The sequence below is a fragment of the Typopeltis vanoorti genome, chromosome 10, assembly GCF_054136105.1.
Source record: "Typopeltis vanoorti isolate ZY-2024b chromosome 10, IOZ_Tvanoo_1.0, whole genome shotgun sequence".
Taxonomy (NCBI): domain Eukaryota; kingdom Metazoa; phylum Arthropoda; class Arachnida; order Uropygi; family Thelyphonidae; genus Typopeltis; species Typopeltis vanoorti.
In genome coordinates, this window is record NC_143558.1 from 30,677,117 (window position 1) to 30,700,221 (window position 23,105).

The 23,105-nt window shown below is 35.7% G+C and overlaps 1 protein-coding gene across 1 annotated transcript in view; it reads right to left on the minus strand.

Moving 5' to 3' along the window:
- Positions 1-1,722: 1,722 nt before the first annotated feature.
- The window catches only part of LOC150102301 (glutamate carboxypeptidase 2-like), an 85,682-nt gene continuing 64,299 nt past the window's right edge, over positions 1,723-23,105 (minus strand). Inside the window, exons 6-7 of the mRNA XM_090398630.1 lie at positions 14,545-14,734; positions 1,723-1,820 (exon numbers count right to left, since the gene is read on the minus strand). Of these exons, the coding sequence (XP_090254756.1) occupies positions 1,723-1,820; positions 14,545-14,734 (288 nt within the window). The remainder of the gene's footprint in view (positions 1,821-14,544; positions 14,735-23,105) is intronic.

Sequence of the window (23,105 nt, forward strand, 5' to 3'; positions counted from 1 at the left end):
AGCTATGACAAGGGCCATCCCTGGAAAGTATGAAAGGAAGCTGTGAGCAAGAGGGTGAGGAGTGGTTTCTTTGTGTGGAAAGTAGTGGAACCATGGAATGCATTGACTGATAGAGTGGCGAGAGCGGAAATGGTCAATGAGTTCAAGGAGTGGTGTGATAGACTTTGTGTGCTTTCTAGGAAGGACTTCCTGCGATACGTCTCTTGACTCCATGGAGGCCTGAATAATAATAATAATAATAATAATAATAATAATAATATACTTTATTTGTCTTTTGCACCAACAAATGCAATATTCTTCCTATTTCTGTCATCTTGTTTCAGAGCACTGAACATGAAACAGGGAATGTAAAATAATACTTGGTTTAAAAATTTTAACTAAACACCACATATTAATCCCGACTATCACACACCAACACTAAATTTAAAATTACAAAATATCATCACGCAATAAATATAAAAATTAACTTATCTTGCTGCAGCTCTTATGACTATGATTTTCTTACATTGATGGGACTACACTATAAGAAACTGATGAGATTAGGAATCTGACAGCAATATCAGGGAAGTTGAAGTTCAGAGGACATATTGTGAAAAACAGACAAAACAGCACAAAAGATCCCATTGATGTTGATAACTATGCAGACGAATAGGGATAACAAAGTTATTGTTCTTCATTATAAGGATATATTACAACCAAATGTAGACTACTATATTCAGATTTAGTTGTCCGAATTTGGTTTAGTGAGTGACCAAGATAGTAAGAGGTCTGTGGAATTTGCTATGATAATAGATTGTAAGATTTGTGGAATGCAAAATTTGGTGTAGGCAGCAAAAGCATGATAAGATAGAAACATATAAGCTATTAAGGGATATTATATAACATGGATACAGAAGTTTGCAATACACTGCAGGATATAAGAAAACAATATACAATTTCCCTGAAATTAAATAAGAGTGTGATTAAGAAGAATGCAAGGACCAAATTTTTCACTTTGAAAAAGAGAGAGAAGTGACGGGAGTGCATTACAAGGAACTGGTGAGGTTTGGGCTCTGAAGTTGATAACAGATGGGGAGTTGAAGTTAGGGGATATTGACAAAAGAGAGATAGAGGGGTTAATGAGTGGAATAGGTTTGCTAGATTTGTTGTGAGTGCATTTTCAGTGAATAACTTTAAGAAATGTGATAGGCATTACATGATGAATGGTCAGGAGTCCCCCCCAACAATGAGTCTTTGGACTACATGGAAGTGCTAATATAATGATAATAAAATCCTGTCTATCTCGATCCCCACATCATAAAATCTCAAAGTTATCCACTATTTCCCTCTTGCATCTCTACCTTGAACAAACATGATTTCCCTGCTATCAGCATCAGCATTCCACCCCACCCCACCTCTTGCTCTTTTTATGCTGAATCGATCAGTATATGTTCTTCCAAATTTCATTTATATATCAAATGTTTTGGGACAGACCACCTCTATCAACACTATTGGGTTTTTCCTCTTATTTGTGATATTCCTGGCATTCTCTATACAAAAACAGCAACTCATTTTTATACAACCAGCTCCACACGGGCCTCTTATTCAGGTGAAGAGCCTATCCTGCTTGAATGATGTATTATTGACCAATTTAATAATAATATTACTGTAACAACAATAATGATAATAAAAAATCACTGTTTAGTATAAATTTTTTCTAATATATTGTAAAATAAATTATAATCACTTCAGTATGATTTCAGCATCTCCATATCCAATAGTCTGAATTGGAATTTTAGGAACATTATCATTATTCTCCAGAGGATAACGAAATACACCATCTGAATTAATACATAAAAAAGAAAAAAGAAATAGTTACCTACGTACCTAATATAATTTAATATATGATATATTATTGTTATGAGCAGAAATATAATATATTTTAAAATAAAACTTAAAAAAAAAGGATTAATGTTTGTCTTCAAGAAAACTTAGTATGGTAGTGAATGCAACAAAACTTACACTTCAAAGAGAAAATTGCATATAGACCTAAGCCTAGTTCATATAGTAACTGTGCTATTAATACAGATCATCTTCTGATTACAAACACTGGTGTGCATAAATTAAAGAACAAAGAGAAAAATCACAATAACTTGGGGGGGGGGGGGGGGAAGACATGAAAGTCGGGTATATTATGTAAAAAGTGATGTTGTGTCTAATTATCCTATACAAATGAGTATTGCTGTTAGTGTTATATACAAATGAGCAATAGCATAAAGGTGGGCATTTTGAAGTACTTTTCCATTTCATGTCTGGAGTGAGAACAAGACATTTTGCAATAGCAAAATTCTTGGATAGAACTGCAAGACTTTATCTAACCAGTGCCTTACAGCCATTGTAAGACTAGAGGCTGGCCAAAGTCAGATAGCAGCAGCCAGATGGTTGTATGCGAGTTGTTCTGTGGTTCACAGACTGTAGAACCAACTCCAACAGTCACAAACGGTATCCCAGAGATACAGTGAAGGAAAGCCATGGGCTACAACCACAATGGGTGACCAATATATCCGATTATATGCTCACTGAAACAGGAGTGCTGCCCCAAATCAGCTATATCTGACCTAGCATCAGCTATAGAAAGTATCTTCTTCCACTGTGTACAGAAGGCTATAGGTGGTCTATATATGGTGATGGGTAGTCTGCATGTCCCTATCCCCTTGCCACAGGAAAGAACATCAGAAATGGGCCAGGCTCTTGGATGTCAACTGGACCCAAGACCAATGGAATCAGTATTGTTTACAGATGAGTCCCTATTTGCTGTATGAAGGGATGCCAGGTTTTGTATGATCTGGAGAGAACCAGGGACACATTATCATCCTTCTGATATCTGTGAAAGGGACACTAATAGTGGAGGTAGTATGATGGTTTGGGGAGACATCTTTCTGGGTCAATGCACTACCTGTATATGCTTTCTAGCAGAACCATGAATGCTGCAACTTATAGAGATTAAGTCCTGGATTCTCAGTTCATCCAAATGCAGCTGCAATAGTGAAGACATTTATCCTAAATGATAATAATGCTCATTCTGACTGTGCAAAGCTTGTGGGGCTATATCTTCAAGAAGAGATTATCATATGTATGAACTGGAGCCAGGTCACCTAACCTTAATCCTATTGAACATGTCCTGGATGCTCTAGGTAGGCCTATTGCTGCTCTCAGCCCCTCCCCCCCCCAAAAAAAAAACCATGAGAGGCTTTAGAGAGCATTTCAGGAGGAAGAGTTATTATTACCAACTGAGATCCATGACGCCATTAATATACAGTGTGAAATATCATTATAAGCACTGAATATCGGTGAAGGAGGGGGAGGGACGAACTTTATTGAGGAACTTGACAGTCTCGTTTTGACTTGATCTGTTTGAACCATTGTCTTCATGTGCCCATTGGTTACTATATTAAACCATTTAATTACAATTTCTGTGGATTTCATTTACATCTCATATCATACTGCATTTCATTGAATTGCATAAAAATTGATCAATCAGTTTTTGAGTTATTGCAATTTTTCTATTTGTTCAATAATTTATGCAAACCAGTATATATCACCAAACAGCAAATAATTAAACATAGGTAACAGTGGTAGACCAAGGATACAAATTAATTACTTATACTTCACTCAGTGAAGTATAAGTATAATTACTTATACTTCACTAAGTGTAAGCACTATTCTGTTGAGATACTGAAATACCCATCTATCATAGGTATCTCAGTATTGGTTGAGTGGTTAGTGTATCCATTCTTCAACCAACAGGCTGTAAGTTACAAAAAAATTGCTGTTAGGTGGCAGATGAACTTCACTGGTCAGTATAAGACCACCGTGGCTTGAACAAAGTGCCATGCTGGTCTCTAGAGTAGGATTTCCAGACTATGTAAAAAATAAATAAGAATACAATATATATATATATATATATATATATATATATATTATTCATAAAAAATGCAAAAAAAATTAGCCCATCCATGGTATGAATGCACTGTGGATTTATAAAAATCTTTTATGGATGGAAGTCTCATGAAAGCAAACAAACAAAGCTGGTAACAGGAGTTTCCACTCAAATACATATCAGTCATATAAATACATATCTGTCATTTATGCTCTTGTTGTGTCGTACATCCTGGCTTTGAATCTGCCATCTTGTTGGAACGTTATTCTCATTTAAATTATCCGTTTTCATTTGTTAGATGCTGAATGATAATGATCTGAATATAGAGAAATTTATATTATCCTGTGCCACCCTATATTCAGACTAGTCTATATAATATAGAGGAATCAATCATCAACTAACCTTGGCAATCTCGCTTTATACAGGCCGAGGTTAATATTATCATTTAAGGCTTCCGCAAGGTCCGATAAACTTTATGAGCGGTGCAATGAAAGAAAATCAGGCAAACACCAAATTGAAATCAATAAAACAGAACATTCAATGCAGGGTTATATAACATGTACATTAAGTATAACTTTGAAAACAAGATAATGCAAATCAACTTAGTTCAAGTATTCAAAATAAACATGAAACATTAGGCATCAGACATCCAGCTATCAATTCTACATTCTCCCGAATAATTAAAATGGTTCACATAGTTCAATGTTACAGAATCTTACAGTAAATACTCTTATAGTAGAACTCTCTAATTCTCTCATAGTCAAAGCACTTAATTCAATTATGAGGCAGTTATCACTTCAAGGGGGAAACACTTTAAAGCTCCATACTTCGGATAATTTTAGTAGAACACCACAGTTAATGTTAAGATATACTGGGCAGAGCTAACTCTTATTTCTTCACGCTGAAATATAAAAAAATGGACTGCTCCTACCGGGTTACATCCTTTGCACATTGGATTCACTATAGGCACACTTAAAACTGAAGTTAACTATCACTTTGAAGTAACACCATTCAAAAGGAATCTTCACTATATAACTGAAATATTAAACATAGAGCTTCACAAGTCTTGACACACTCGTTTCAGGTAATCTACTTATTCCTTATTTTCTTCTACGCATTAATTTCAGCTTTGTACTATTCTTCCTCAAAACAATTGGAATTCGACATAATTTTAGAATTCCATAGAAATGTTCCTAATTGCCTATTAATTTCCCAATCCCTTCTTAATTTATTTATGGCATTTCCAAATTCCCTTTACTGCCACCCATTACTTCACTATGTACTGTCCTGAATGCTTCTCTCCTGTTTACCTTTGTTCTCCAATTAAATACGTTCATTCTTCCTGCCAAAATCTGGTTCTAGCTAGTTCAGCTTATATCGACTTCTTCTCCCTTCGAATACCATAGCTCATGCTCCACGCACGTGCTATCTAAAATTCTAAAATTAACTCCGTTTCCTTGACAACAGCCAATCAAATCCAGTCAGAAGAATTACATAAAATTACCTTCTCTTTCAGAAATACAAATAATGAAATAATCCATAGTTCATATAAATCACATTCAATCATAATAAACACAAATTCTATAACATACATGCACAGTTCTTATAATATTATTATATAATAAAGTAAAGTAAAAGAATAATATTTTTATACAGAGCCTTTTTATTACTATTACATTACTTAAGATTTTATTATTAAATAATAATAAACAAAATTCAAGGCAATTATATGAATAACACACTATAAGCAAGAGACAAACAATAAACAATATTTACAAGTCTTGCCTTTGACATAGAGGATTATGTTGGATTCTGAAAGAAGTATTAACAATTTTCATTTCTCTTCATTTAGAATCCAACACTCAAAACATGATCTTTGTAATCCACAAACTACTCTCGTATATATATATATATATATATATATATATATATATATATATATATATATATATATATATAGTGTTTTTTTTTCTGGAAAAAAAGGTGCCAGTACTCACCATGAAGATGTTATTGCAGCAACTTCCACACTTTTAACATATCCTCCGATATACGCTCGCCGTCTCACTTTGATGGCACGCTTTGTGCACTGCACTCTCCTTATGATCGTAAATCTTTTTTTTTTTTCTTAATGGCATTAACTGATGTTTGTGAGATTCTCCAAAATGACTGATTTTACTATTTGCCCACTCCGCTGAGATTTTCGTTCCCTTTTTTTATCAACAACAAGATTTCCAACATCACGACACACTTTACAGCCCAACATTTTATTCTTGACATACAGCCATCATTTCTCTCGCAGAAGTAATTTATCTGCAAAAGTGTCCAACATTCAGGCCAATCATTATCAGAATCTGCTTCCTATTGACCACATGGATCTTTGGTCTTGGTTTTGTGATTGCACTGATTTAACTTAGATTAATTCAAAACTCACGTGAATACCTGCCTGTTGCAGAGTGAATATAGAACTGATAAACTGATATTGGAACACAACTTCCTGTTTCCCATATATATATATATATATATAGTATATATATATGACAGAATGATCATTGACTCGGTTAACATACATAGTTTTATGAAGAATTAAATGACTAGAACCGAGATTTAAGTAAAAAGGTTTTAATATAAACACACTACTAGTTTCGGCCTGTAACAGCCTTCTTCAGGTGACATTATAAAAGAAAAAACACTAAACATTGACGGTTAAAAGACTATGAACAACACAGACAGGCTTTATACATAATTAGCATGAAAACATTGTAGTTGTATTTGAAGCTGTTCTCTCGTTTGTTGCATTGTTGGGAGAGTGCGTGTTTGCTGCATCACGTGAACACCAGTACATGATTACAGCTGAATGACTATCTGGGAGGTTGTAGCTTAAGTTGTTATTTAGATGAACAGGATTGAAGATGATTTCTCTAGATTCCACAATTTTTTCTCTCTATTTCGTCACTGCAACGGAAGATGTTAGTAGATTTTTCCCAGCAGACTTTGTGACTTTGGTTATCATCATTAGGATTAGCCGAGAAAAGGATATGACTTGATAATGCACTTGCTCGCTGTCTCTTGTAAGTAATGTCTCTCATGTGTTCTTCCATACGCATTTCGACAGATTTGTCTGCCTGCCCGAAATAAGGAATATCGCAGTCACATAATATTTTATATACACCAGGGTATTTGAGTTGATGATGATGACAAGGTTTTGGGTGGCTAATTAAGGAACGGATCTTTGGAAGTGGAGTGAACAAGGTTCTGATATTGTATTTTCTTAGAACTTTTGCTAATTTGTGTGAAACAGTACTTATGTAAGGAATAGATATATTGCCTTTGAATCTGTTTCTTCTGAGTGATGTCTAGGAGGATTAAGAAGGAATTTGTCAATGATTTTCTTGGAATATCCATTAACTTCGAAAGAAGTTTTCAGATGGTTTATTTCTGTAAGCAGTTCATTTGGGTCATCAAGAAGAGAACGGGCTCTATGTCCCAAGGTGGAAATTATTCCAAGCTTATGAGCAGGGAAATGATGAGACTGATTGTGCAGATATCTGTTGGTATGTGTGGGCTTTCTATATATCGATATTTTTAGTTTACCAGAAGAGCGAGTCAGTTTGACATCAAGAAAAGGCAAGGAATTATCCGTTTCAAGCTCAGCAGTAAACTTAATACTTTGATGTCAGCTATTGAGATGTTCGAGGAAAACCATAAGGGATTCATGTCCATGGCTCCAAACAATGAAGACATCATCCACATAACGCTTCCAAACTTTAGGTGTTAAAATAAAGGAAGAGATAGCCTTGGTTTCAAAATCCTCTAAGTAAATATTTGTGAGTACAGGGGATAAAGGATTACCCATAGCCAGTCCATGATTTTGTTTGTATATATTATCTTGAAATTTGAAGTAACCGGACCTGATGCAATGTGTAAGCAAGGCTAACATTTTTTTGGATAACTTGTCCTTGAGTAATGTTAGGACTTCATCTGTAGGGACATTAGTGAACAAAGAAGTTATGTCCAAGCTAGCTATGATGTCATTTTCATCAACTGTAATATCCTTGATGTATGTAACAAATTCTGTAGTGTTCTAGATAAAGGATGGTGACTTCCCTGAAAAACTTTCGAGGTATTTGGCAAGATATTTTGAAAGATTGTATGTAGGAGAATCGATACCTTCTACAATTGGACGTAATGGGGTTTCTTTTGTTATTGATAATAGAAGCCCCGTCATGAAGGTTATAGATGACAGAATGATCATTGACTCGGTTAACATACATAGTTTTATGAAGAATTAAATGACTAGAACCGAGATTTAAGTAAAAAGGTTTTAATATAAACACAATATAAATGCACTGGCGTTCACGTGATGCAGCAAACACGCACTCTCCCAACAATGCAACAAACGAGAGAACAGCTTCAAATACAACTACAACGTTTTCATGTTAATTATGTATAAAGACTGTCTGTGTTGTTCATAGTCTTTTAACCCTCAATGTTTAGTGTTTTTTCTTTTATAATGTCACCTGAAGAAGGCTGTTACAGGCCAAAACTAGTAGTGTGTTTATATTAAAACCTTTTTACTTAAATCTCAGTTCTAGTCATTTAATTCTTCATAAAACTATATATACATATATACACAAGGGTGGTCTGAAAAGTTCCCAGCCTCGACCATAGATGGCAACATTATCGGCAAGATTTTTTTTTCCAAGTTGGTACATCTGTCATAAGCATCCATGTGAAATTGCAAATCATTCTATCAATTAGTTAGTTTTATGCAGCTGTCTGAAGCAAAAGTGTTGTCTGTATCCCTTGAAATGGATAAAATTGAGTATCGTGTGGTTATAAAATTCTTTGTAAAAGAAGATATAATGCCAAAAGAAATTCATTCGAAGTTCATAAATGTTTATGGGCACTCTTCTCCTTTGTTTTCGACAATTAAGTAATGGGCTGCCGAGTTTAAACATGGCCGTACCAGACTTGAAGATGATCCACGTGATATGCATCCAAAAAGTGTAGCAACACTAGAAATCATTGATCAAGTGCACGATATGGTATTGGATGACCAGCAAGTCAAAGTGCATGAAATTGTTGAGATTATAAGCATTTCAAAAGAACGTGTAGGATATATTTTGCATGAAGAATTGCATATGAAAAAGCTTTGTCAAAGATGGGTACCACGTTTGCTCACAGAAGATCAAAAACGCACTCAAATGAAAATCTCTGAACTGCTTGGGGCATTTGAACAAAAATAAAACTGATTTTGTGCATTGATTTATTACTATGGATGAGATTTGGATTCACCATAACACACCAGAATATAAACAGCAGTCAAAACAGTGGACAGAAGCAGGTTGTTCAGTGCCAAAGAAGACAAAGTCAGTTCCATCAGCAGGAAAGGTCATGGCATCGGTGTTTGGGATGCTAAAGGTATTTTGTTTATTAATTATCTTGAAAAGGGTAAAACAATAACTGAGGAATATTATTCTGATCTTTTAACCAGACTAGACGAAAAAATTCATGAGAAAAGACCCTGTTTGCAGAAGACAAAAATCTTCTTTCATCGGGACAATGCATCTGTCCACAAAAGTGTTTTGGCAATGTGAAAATTAAATGATCTGCACTATGAATTGTTATTTTTAGAGGGACCTGTGGCATAGTATAATTATTAAAAATAACACGTAAGTCCACAGTAATAACTTTAATTAATAAGGAACCTATAGGTAGAATTTTAAAAAAGTACCAATTGATTCCCACTTATATTCTTATTAACAAAATTTCTTCCTTATTGCCTTCTACAAAAGATAAACTGTCATCTCTGTCTTTGGCTGGTGTTTACAAAATTCCTTGTGAATGCGATGTTTCTTATTTTGGACAAACTGGCCGTTCTGTGGAAAAAAGAATTAAAGAACATCAATATTATACTGATTACAACAAACCTCAGAAATCTGGTCTAGCACAACACAGTATTACCACTACCCATAATATCCAGTGGGATAAAGCTATTCTACTTCATAGATGCAGGTTCAAATATGAACACCTCTTTAAAGAAAGTTGTGAAGCTTTTTTACACCGACCGAATTTAAATCGAAATGATTGCCTCTCTCTCTCTCTCTCTCTCGAAGATCTGGGAGACTTTTATTTTATGTAATCATTAAAAAACTAATTATCTTAAATATTAATTTCTTTCATTAGCTAGTTCGCGACAACATTGTATTTTAATAGGTGAACCTTCATCAACATTCCTAGTAATCAAACACAGAGCATTCAGTTCTTGATATGGAGACAAAACATGGAATTTTTCAACCCACTTTAGGCCTACACTAAGCAGAGTGGTGGTCTCATCACAACAGGTGATGAAATTTACAAACATCTATATTACAGTGGGATCACAACCCTTGGCCTATTGGATGGAGAATATACATGTTATCCATTTGGCTAACTACATGCCAGTATGGATAGTGCCCAGATTTGTTCATGCAAACAACATATTCAAACCTCCTAAAACAATGTTTTGCAAAATGGATGTCCATAGCATCTCAAGGTGTTGTGGCACCTACTTATATCTCACTGAAGGGTCATTATGAGTGAGTTTAATCATGATGTGCATCCTGTAATGATATACCTCTGTCCTGAAAGTGGTAGCAACTTTCAAAATAATTCACCTTTTCTTCTTGTTGAAATTTATTTCATAGTCATCTCTATCCCCATATCTGAATAATGAGAATATCTGGGAATGTATTAAAATAGTACAACATGAGCTTAATCTTCTAGTTTTGTCAGTGAAGACCTAGAGGCATTATTGATGCAGCAGTGTGGTTTCATTACACTACATGTCATTCAGGCACTAGTAGAATCACTTAAAAATCTTACATAACATTGATGTATGGTTTCTAATTTTCTGGACTAAATGTATATATACATGTCTGTGTTTATAATTAGTAATGTAATAGAAACTTCATCATCATCATCATCATCCAATTCCTGCGATGTACCCTCAAGGGGTGTACAGGATATGACAGTACTACATGAAAAAATTACATCATTACTAACTTCCTATCTACAATTTTCCTCCAAATCAGTCTGTTACTTGTCAAGACTCCAACATTATCAGATCTTATATTTCTATCGTCTAAGGCACTTTGTACCATATCAATCCACCTATATCTTGGTCTTCCTCTGGGTCGTTTTCCTGCCAACCTGGCAGAGAACACTTGTTTTGCTAATCTTTCCTCTCCCATTCTATTTAAGTGACCATACCACATGAGATTAGCTCTGCTAACGCATTCCTGGATGCTGACAATGTCAAGTTCTTTCCTAATATCCTCATTTTTAATATGATATTGCCATTGATGCCATCTGTTCACGCCTCTAATCTTTCTCAGGACTCTCATATCTGCGGTCTCTAGTCTTTGGTCAAATGTTTTACTTCTGACCCAGCTCTCAGATCCATAAGTTAAAACTGGTTTGAACACTATCTTGTAAACAGCTAATTTAGTGTTCCGACTAATTTCTTTCTTATTCCATATGAATTTATTCAATTGACTTCCCAACAGAATCAGCTTTGCTGATTCTGTTGTCTATTTCTATATTTAATTTACCATCTTCAGTAAAAATCGTGCCTAAGTAGCTGAAATGTTTTACTTGTTCCACAGGTTCTCCATTCACAACACAATTGACATTTTCATTGTCTTTGTCTTTTTATTGCTGACCTTCATACCATATCTATTACAACAGTTATTCAATTTAGTCAGAGAATCTTGCAGACTCGTAGCAGATTTATTTAGAAGTATAACATCATCCGCATAAAGCAAAGAGCTGACATTAACATCTCCAATTTTGATATCAGGTTTAATACCACTTTCTTCATAATGTGATCCATATAGATAATGAATAACAGAGGGGATAATGTACATCCTTGTCTGACACCAGATTTAACATTAAACCATCTTCCTGTACTTCCTTCAATTCTAACTGCTGACTTACAACTGAAATAAGAAACTTTAAGAAAACTAATTATAATATTCTAATTCTAATCATAATGGGGGACTTCAATTAACCAAACATTGACTTGGTAGCTGTGAATTCACATAAGAAGAATGCAAATTAATTTATTGAGATGTTGTGAGACAACTTCCTCAACCAGCATATGACAGAAGGAACTCGTGGTCAAAGATTGTTAGATTTGATTATAGTGTCAGAGGGGGGGGGGTCACTTAAAGCTGCAACTATTCTGCCTCTGGTGGGTGAGGGTGATCATGTGGTACTCACATGGTAAGTGGCTAAGTTTATGAATGTTCCATTTAGAAAAGGTTACATGCTTAACTACAAAGCAGGAAATTATGACCACCTGAGGAGTATGCTCGATTCTGTGCCATGGTATCAGTTGTTGGATAGGAATGTTATCGACAGTGCTTGGGAAGTGTTTAAGAAATATTTAAATGATGTGATATCAGAATATGTCCCTATAGCTCATAGAATAAATAGAGTTGGAGAGTGAAATGCGATATTCCTTCCATTTCATCTTTTTCATATGAATCTCTTGCTTAATTAGATTACATATAAGAAAGAGATTCATAAGAAAAAGATGAAGTGGAAGGAATATCGTGTGCATAAGGATGATGTCAGTTATGATAATTATAGGCAGCAGACCAAAAGAGATAAGTGTTGTACGGAAAGCTAAGCTGTGAGTATGAAAAGAAACTGACTGTAAGTTAAAGACAATCCAAAAGAATTCTGTCATTATGCTGCAAGTAAAAGAAAGAATAACTCTACTGAATGCAGATGGTATGTGGATGACCGATGCAGAAGTGGTTGTTCAACTAATAAGTAGCCATTTTGCTAAAAGCCATCAACCTGGTATATGCAACATTAAACTCACTGCTACTTCTTCACTGAATGAGGTAACTTGTGTATAAGGAGGAAATAATAGAGCTGTTGCACAAACTGAATAAGAATTCTGCAATATTAACTGATATTGCTCTCCTATGGGAGAGCATTAAAATACTCTCTACTCATCATACTCTCCATTCTAGCAGAATCACTACTGAGACCAGACCTGCATGCAATAGTCCAAGTGAGGTCTTATCAAAGCCTTGTAAAGAGGCAAAATGACTTCATTATTTTTACATGTAAAGGTTTGTTTCAGCATTGCAATTATTATTCTCTGAGTTGTATTTACAATTTTTGCTATATGACCCTTGAAGTTCAACTTCCTGTCTACTAAAACTCCATGATCCCTAGCCTAATCAGTTTCTTCTAGCTAATCCCACCAATATAATATGACATTGGATATCTAATCACACCAAAGTGCATGACCTTACATTTATTAACACTGAACTGACTGCCAGCATGCTCACAATTCTAGCCTATTCAAATCATTCTACAAGTACTGCATATCAGCCACATTCCTGATTACTCTACCTATCTTTGCATCATCAGCAAATAGCTGTGTCACATGTCAAATCACTCCCAATGTCATTAATGTACAGGTTAAATAACAATGGACCAAGGACTGATCCTTGAGGCACCACTGGTTGCATTAAATCTTGTAGACTCATATCTCCCATATATGTTTTTTAATATCTGTCAGTCAGCCATCCTCTTATCCACATTAATATGTTATAATTCAAACCCATATTCTCCAATTTATGCAACAGTCTTCCATTCTGTATTCTGTCAAAAGCTTTAGCAAAATCCAAAATTATCATGGTATATCCATTCCCCCCCCCCTTCTCTAACTCAGTGGTAACATTATTATAGAATGTGAGCAAGTTGCTCAAGCATAACCTTCCCTTAGTAAACCCATGTTGTTCATTGCAAAGTAAAGATTCTCTGTTAACCCATTTATGAATGTGAGTTCTAACCAATTTTCCTAAATCTTCACCATCATTCCTGAGATACTGATCGGTAAATAGTTGGATACATCAGTCTTTGCACTACCCTTGTGCAATGGGATTACCATACTTTCTTTCCATTCCTGTGAAATCTTCCCTGTTCTGAGACTTAAATTATATAGTGTGGTCAAAGGAATAGCCAGTTCAGCTGAACCTTCTTTCCTTTACGAACCTTTACATGTAAAGATAATTAAGTCATTTTGCCTCTTTACAAGGCCTTGATAAGATCTCACTTGGACTACTGCATGCAGGCCTGGTCTCCGTGGTGATTCTGCTACAGTGAAGAGTGTTAAAATGATATCAGGATTGTGGAATACAGATTATGAAGACAGACTGAGAATTTGTAGACTGCAGACACTAGCAAACAGGAGAAAAGAGAGGTAATATTATTGAGAGTTACAAACTTCTGAAAGGGTTATACAGAATTTCAGTAAATGGAATTTTTCATTTTATGGAGGATGGGAAAAAGTATGTGAGGAAATCCTTGGAAGTTGAAAATGAATACTGTCAAGAAGGAGGTGAGGACTAAATTTTTCTCTCATAGAGTGGTGGTACATGATTGGAATCGATTGCTGTTGGATGTTGTGCAAGTAGAATGAATGAATTCAAAAACAGGCATGACAGCTGGTGAGAACAGTATGAGTTCGTCAATGAGTTCCTGACTCCCTGGAGGTCTTTCTTATTAATAATAACAATAATAATGAGATAAATACAACAATTCTTTTCTTCTAAGCATACCTATAGCTGGATATCCTGGTGTTGAAGGATCACCATAATCAGATAAAGAAGACTCCCTTCTTGCAGCATCTTTGGGCAGCCACCATGAATTAGGATATACATCTTCTGGAGATGTGCCCTGTGGTGCTACATTCTGGGGATCAATAAAAACAACAAGAGCTGCTGCTCCTCTCAGTGCTGCTTCATGAGCCTGTAATTAGTATATCATCAATTCATATAGTAATAAATCTGATGTACAAGATCACTCTGGCAATTTAAAATAGCAGCCCTTTGCAAATTTTTTAAAATACAAATTAAAATTTTTAATTAAACAATATATATAAATATATTTTTTATTGAAAATAGTGAATTCAATTTTCATTGAATGGGATTTCTAATATTGTTATCCTTACAGTTGTAGTATGTTTTTGGGTTTAGAAGGAAATGGTTTATCTTTTTAAGCCAAGAACAGTAGTGAGATTCTGGAAACACATGCATGCAAAAAATTTAATAATACTTTATTAATGCAGATATTTTGATCTGAAACTAATAAAACATCATCAGTGAATAAGCAGTTCAAAAGGCAGAGCAAAAAAAGTGATTGTTTTTTCCCTTTAACAGACAAGAGCCATGTGCTAGAGACATATATCAGATGGTAAGGTATCTTATATATCATATAGTGTATATATATACACATAAATAGAGAGATTACTGCTGGCCATTAATCAGGATAGCCCTCAGTGAAATTTTTGCATATAAACACAGTTATTCTCATTAAAAAAGTTGGTGCAATAGCACATCAGTACTCATTTTGAACAATTGTTCAAAATGACTGACATAATAGGCAGGTCTTGGACCAGAGGATACTTTGGTCAGTGTCCATTCTATGTTGTACCAGACCAGATTTTTCTTATCAAAATAATAAATAAATAAAGTATATTTCATTGTAAATATTTATTTTATTTGAATTTATATGCTCATGTAAACAAAAAATATGATTTATTTTTAATAGAACAAAATTTGGAATAGGTTCCTCTTTATTTCCCATCCATGAAAATCCACATTTCAAGTAATTCATATCACACTTATGAAGATTTTTCATCTTCTTCCTAATTGGTTCTCTAGAGATGTCAGACGACACACCCTTATCAATTTCATTTGATTTCAATTTAAAAAAAATTACCATATTTACTCGAATATAACTTGTACTTTTTTCTCAAAATTAAAGCTAAAAAATCGTGGTGCGAGATATATGCGGGGATTTTCGGAACACAAAGTTTTCAGAAAAAAACTGAAAATGGTGTGGCTTACCAAGAAGCTCCTATTCGCTATCACTACTTTTGGCATCGAGAGCGGTTTCTTTGTGTGCAACGTCAAAGTCATCCACCCAAATAGCTTCATCTTCTTTCCCATTATTTCAAGCAAAAATTACCAGTAATTTACAAGACTTGAGATATGTAATGAACAATCCTTCGCAAATGACTAATGAGAAATAAAAGCAGAGTGCAAAACAGACACCAATAGTAGGCCAGTAGAGATAGAGCAGCTATGAAGAAGCGCATATGATTGGTGTGTGGTATTAACAAAAGATCACACGAACCAAAGACAAAGGCAAGCCAACAGTTGAAATGCTAATTCTCTTCAACTGAATTCCATAATATCCAAAACACATTCACTATATATTTCTTAGTTTTAACATGTTCACGATGGGGGTGGCGTAAAGCAAAACCATATGTTGCCTGTGCAACATATGGTTTTGCTTGGGTCTATACAGCAGTTTCTGTTGGAGGGGGAGATGTGATGCATTCGTTAGTGCCATTTTTATCCCAGTTGTCTCTAATTGCACTATTTGTTGAGAAATATATTACACAGACTGCAAATGTCTCTGTACCTTATTAAGTGATACAATAAAACTACATGTTTTTCTTGCGTCTTCAGTATAGTGACTCTGTTGGGAAGGGCGTGTTGTTTACTGCAGGGAGCGAGTTACTATACCATTACTTGAACGTGTGGAGATAGTAACTCACAATTTGAGTAGGAAAATTCATATGTAATATATTATATATATTATGCATGAATATTTATTGAGAAATATTTACATTTAAAATAATTCTTTTTTTCTTAATAATGATTCCATGTGTTAATGATGCATAGCCGAAAATTGCCATGTACCCTCTGAAGACCTGTATCCTTGATGGTGGTGGGTAACCAAGAGAGTTTATTCACAGAAAAAAACTGTAGGAACTAAATTATATCTTTTAAAGATCTTGGAAATTGATTCAGAGATTCCTGCAATGCACAGAATTGAGACTAACTGTACAGGGGCAGGGCTCCTAGTGACTGGCTTGTAAGTGTCACAGATGCTGAATCTTCTTTAAGGTGAAGTCATTATGCAGCATAATGCTTTGGGTGTTGTCCAGTTTGAGATCACTGAGTTTGGAGATATAACATGTACTCTATTAAGTAAGTATTGGACAATGCCAATTCTTTGCAAAGGATGATGAGACAAACCTTGTTGTATATAATGGAATATATCATAAAAATTCCTTGTTAGATAGATTTACAATGAACTGAAGTTGATAGGAGAGGAGGATATCGAAGAAGGCCAATTATCTGTCCTTTTCTTTTTCCATAGGGAAGTTGATACATAAGTGTATGCTATTCATCTTGGTCAGGAAGGAAGGTCAAGATTATTATTATTATTATTAAGAATATTGAACCATGTGTTAAACCTATTCACAGTTTCCACACTGACCACACTTTCAGAAAATGCATTCCACTCACCACTCACTTTCTGTGCAAAAAACCTACTCACACCCCTTGTTATACAGCCTCCAGGGATGGCCTCTAGTTTTACTCTTTCCTCCCTCTGCTCTATGAAAAAATCTCCTCCACATTAATCTGGTAACAACCCCTCAACAACTTATTATTATTATTATATTTATTATTATTCAGACCTCCATAGAGTCAAAAGACTGATCGTGGGGTGGTCCTCCCCTAAGAAACACAAAGTCTATCATACCACTCCTTAAACTCATTGACCATTCTCACTCTCACCACTCCATCAGGCAATGCATTCCATGGTTCAACCACCCTCCATGAAAAGAAATCACTCCTCACCCTCTTGCTCACGGTTTCGTTTCATAACTTCCAGGGATGGGCCCTGTCATCCCTCCTTCCTGCTGTTCAACCAAGTGAAAGAACTCCCCAGTGTCAACCCTGTAACCACCTCTCAACAGTTTAAAAGTCTCAATCATATCACCTCTCCTTCTTCTATCCACCAAACTCTGCAGTCCACATTCCATCTCAATCATATCCCTCATCCCTCTTATATTCACAATGCTTTGTAAGTTGCATTCTCTCAATCTTTCCTAGTATCTGACATTCCATAGACCATTAACTTAGTAAACTTTCTCTAGATCTTCTCCAGTACATGCTTATCCTCTTGAAAAACACATATGGACTGCTGTGCACCAAATCTATGTAAAGTAGTCCATATGTGACTTGATGGAAGCCTTCTACAAGGGAACCATAACCTCTTTGCTTCTGAATGTCAATATCCTCTTCATCATTTCCATAATTTGTTGAGATGTTCTAACAAGTTTAGCAATGTGACCCCTAAACTTCAAGTCTGTCAACCATTATTCCCAGATCTCTTATCTCCTCCAGCTCTTTCGCTATTTCTCCATTAATTGTATACTCTGCATCCTAACCTTGCCTACTAAATTTCAAGACCTGGCACTTTGCAACATGAAACTGATAGTTCTATTCACATAGTCTATTCAAATCCTCCTGCAAGGCCACAACATCTACTCTACATCCCATAGCCCACTTTCCCAACTTTGCGCCATCAGCAAACAGCTGCAAATCTCCAGTTAAGCCAGTCCCAATGTCATTAACATGCAAGTTAAACAATAACTGTCCCAAACATATCCTTGTGGCATTCCAGTAGTGACCTTTCTTTGGGATACCACTCCTCCACACACAACCTGCTGATAGCCAATCAGCTATCCAACTCATTAGTCTATTATCTAATCCCATCTGCTTCAATTTAGCTACTATCATGTCATATAGCATTCTAAAAAAAAAGCCCTTTGAAAAATCCTTATATGCAGTACACCACCTTATATGCATCTGCTTTATCAAGTGAATGTCACCTTGTTGTAATATGTAAACAGATTGCTGAAACACGACCTCCTCTCCCCCCCCCCCCCAACAAACCCATAGCAACCATCATAAAGAATACTACTATTATCAACCCACTTCTGAATCCTAGTCTTCACCAACTTCTCTAACACCTTAACAATCCCAAGCACACAAATTGACCTATAATTTGTAGACCCCCCCCCACTTTGTAAATCGAAACAATATTTTCCCACCTTCCATTCCTTTGGGATTCACCTTGTTGCAAGTCTCATGTTAAACAGTGTGCCCATGGTGTCATTAATTACATACAGCATTCCCTCAAGACACATGCAATATACTGTCAAGTCGTATTTCGCTTCATGCAACTGATCATTACCAACCTTCATTTTTATGTTGCTTCCATAGTGCCTTCTTCCAGATTTCATGTGTAATCTCTTCATTACACTCAGACACTGCTGCTGCTGTTAAACATTTGTTGATAAATGCCCAAACAACCTCTCTTTCCATGATATAGCTCTCAGTTGTTTCCTAACCTTTTCGTAATCGCTAGCCTTGTAGTTCCACATATATCCCTTCTTCACAGAAGTTCTCATACAATTGGCTGCAACTTCTTCTGGTTGGTAATCATTCTTACCAACCAGAAGAAAATTACACTCCATTAACAATAATATCCTCTGATGATAACCAGATCTAAGACTATTAAACCATGTGCTCTCTGATATATATTGCTTAAGATTGTTGTCCCTTAAAATCTCATGAAATTCAGTCTTCTTATTCCCTGATGCTATCTCTTCATTCCAATCAATACTGTGTAATTGAAATCACCCATAATGATTATCCTTCACTTGCACTTGCTCAATAAGCCAGTTGCTTATATATTTCTTTGTCTCCACCTTCCTGGCCTGTAGCAACATGCCACAAAATATCTCATTCTATCAACTTCCACTTGATACTATACTGCTTCCAAACCACTGCCACCCCCCCCCCCTTGTATCTCAACCTTGTGCAGACATAATTGCTTGTTATCAGCAGCAGCAGCACTAACTCTCCCTTCTTTCCTTTCATATCATCATGATAAATATCATCATCATCATCATCAAATTCCTGCCATGTACCCTCAAGGGGTGTACAGGATATGATAGTACTACATGAAAAAATTACATCATTACTAACTTCCTATCTACAATTTTCCTCCAAATCAGTCTGTTACTTGTCAAGACTCCAACATTATCAGATCTTATATTTCTATCGTCTAAGGCACTTTGTACTGTATCAATCCACCTATATCTTGGTCTTCCTCTGGGTCGTTTTCCTGCCAACCTGGCAGAGAACACTTGTTTTGCTAATCTTTTCTCTCCCATTCTATTTAAGTGACATTACCACCTGAGATTAGCTCTGCTAACGCATTCCTGGATGCTGACAATGTCAAGTTCTTTCCTAATATCCTCGTTTTTAATATGATATTGCCATTGATGGCATCTGTTCACACGTCTAATCTTTCTCAGGACTCTCATATATGCGGTCTCTAGTCTTTGGTCAAGTGTTTTACTTCTGACCCAGCTCTCAAATCCATAAGTTAAAACTAGTATGAACACTGTCTTGTATACAGCTAATTTAGTGTTCCGACTAATTTCTCTCTTATTCCATATGAATTTATTCAATTGACTTCCCACCATACCAGCTTTGCTGATTTTGTTGTCTATTTCTATGTTTAATTTACCATCTTCAGTAAAAATCGCGCCTAAGTAGCTGAAATGTTTTACTTGTTCCACAGGTTCTCCATTCACAACACAGTTGACATTTTCATTGTCTTTGTCTTTTTATTGCTGACCTTCATACCATATCTATTACAACAGCTATTCAATTTAGTCAGAGAATCTTGCAGACTCGTAGCAGATTTATTTAGAAGTATAACATCATCCGCATAAAGCAAAGAGCTGACATTAACATCTCCAATTTTGATATCAGGTTTAATACCACTTTCCTTCATAATGTGATCCATATAGATAATGAATAACAGAGGGGATAATGTACATCCTTGTCTCACACCAGATTTAACATTAAACCATCTTCCTGTACTTCCTTCAATTCTAACTGCTGCCTTACAACTCAAATAAAGACTAAGTATTGCTTGATATAATGTCCCATTGACACCATATAACTGCAGCATATTGAATAGCTTATCTCTTTGTCAATTTGGAAAAGGCATATGACAAAGTGCCTTTTCCAAATTGACAAAACTTAAATACAGATCTTTGTTATATTCCCATGCTTTCTTTACGACTTTACGTTCATTACGACTATTTGTCGTAAAGTGAAGATCTGATCCTGACAGCCTCTATTTGGCCTGAATCCAGCTTGTTCTTCACCAAGCTTTTATTCCACAATTCTTCTCAACCGTTTCTCAAGTATACTTGCATAGATCTTGCCAGGAACACTCAGTAGGGAAATACCTCTGTAATTCTCACATTCAGTTTTATTTCCCTTTTTATATATGGGTACTATGAGAGCTCTACTCCAATCATCGGGAAATCGTCCCTCTGTCCAGGCTTTCTGAACTATGCAGTGCAGCCACTGTAAGACTTTTATACCACCATACTTCAGCATTTCTGGTCGAATATCATCTACTGCCGCTGCCATTCCACATTTCAAGCCTTTGATGGCTTTTTCTACTTCAAGTATGGATATGTATTCCTGACTGCATGCCTGGTCAGTGTTTTTTACCACTGTGCTGTCATCACTGCTTGTTTCATTTAGCAGTTTTTCAAAGTAATTACTCCATACTTCAAGGATATCTTTTTCTCCTGTTTTCATGTCACCTTTATCATCTCTAATTCCTTTTACAGCACTCTTTCCTCCATTCTTAAGCTTCTTCAACAACCTCCAGAATATTTTGCCACCTTCTTGATATTTATTTTCTATATTCTTGCCAAAGTCCTCCCATGACTTTTGTTTAGCTAGTTTTACACACTGTTTAGCTTTCTTACATTTGTCTTTGTATTCTGTAAGAGTAAAAGCTGACTTATTTGCCAGGAACTTTTGATATGCTTTCTTCTTTTCCTTCACTGCCTCTTTAACTTCCTGTGTCCACCAGGGAGTTCTGATTTTTTTATCCTTGCAGACAACCTCACCACATGCCTCTCTGGCAGAATCAATCAATGTTTTCTTCAGAGTTTGCCACTGAATCTCCAAGGTTTGATTCCTGTTCTCAAACTCTTTCATTTTTTTTTTCAATAATCTTTCTGTATTTTAGTCTACAGTTCACATCTGAGAGCTGCTCAAATTTTATTCGCTTTAAAACTTTCTTACTTGTTATTCTTTTCAATATGAAATTCAATTTTATCCTGCTCAAGACTAAATAGTGATCACTTCCAATTTCAAATCCTCTGTACACTCTGGTGTCCTGCACCAGGGAGAAAACATCACTATCAACAATAACATAGTCAATGAGACTTTTCTTATTCCTAGCCTCTTCTCTCCATGTGAATTTGTGCACATTTTTATGTTGGAACATGGTGTTATTAATAACCATTCCATGTCCTGAGCAGAAATCCAACAGATATTTGCCATTATTATTAGCTTTGCTCTTTTCTCCAAATTTTTCCAAAATATTTTTGTATGCCTGACAATCATTTCCTACTCTGCTATTTAGATCCCCAACAAGAACCAACTTTTCCTTTTTCATTGTATCAGTTGCTTTTTCTAAAGCCTCAAAAAATTCCTCCACTTCTACCTTAGTAGAACCTTCTGTGGGACCACAGGCACAAATAAGTCTCATTGTCCAGTTCCCCATTTTCATATTTGCCCACATTACTCTACTTGAGACTGACTGCCATTCAAGAAGATTAGCCTCATATTTTGTGTTGAATACTATGGCTACTCCTTCTTTTCCTTGATTGTCATTGCCTGAATATAACATTTTGTATTTATTGCTCAGAAAGATCTCACCAGTTTTGATCTTTTTTGTTTCAGTCACCCCTATTATGTCGATCTGGTACTTATCTAATTCCTCAGCTAGCTCCATTTCTTTGCCATTCAGGCTTCTTACGTTGATAGTACCGATCTTTAACTGTGGTGATGTTGAGTTGGGGTTTGTTTTCAGATTTGTTCAGTAGCTGACTTTTTGCAGTTCACCCTGGCGAAAACAACGGGGACCTTGTTTAACCGGGCAACGCCCCAGCCAGCATGAAATTTTGTCATGTTGTACCATCATTTTTTATTTTGGTTTAACCAATAAGAATACAATTTGGTCGGCTAAATCCCAATTGCCAGCCCATTTGCATTCGTTCAGTATCCAAGTAGATACCCAACGGGGTGCACCACGAGAAGGTGAGGATTGGACATTAGGTCAGAAGCCCTGGTCGGTTCTCCGCATTCCTTTAAAGGCTATGTGGAGGTTCCTCTCAGTTATACAGCTTTGACCGTTAAGCACCCCG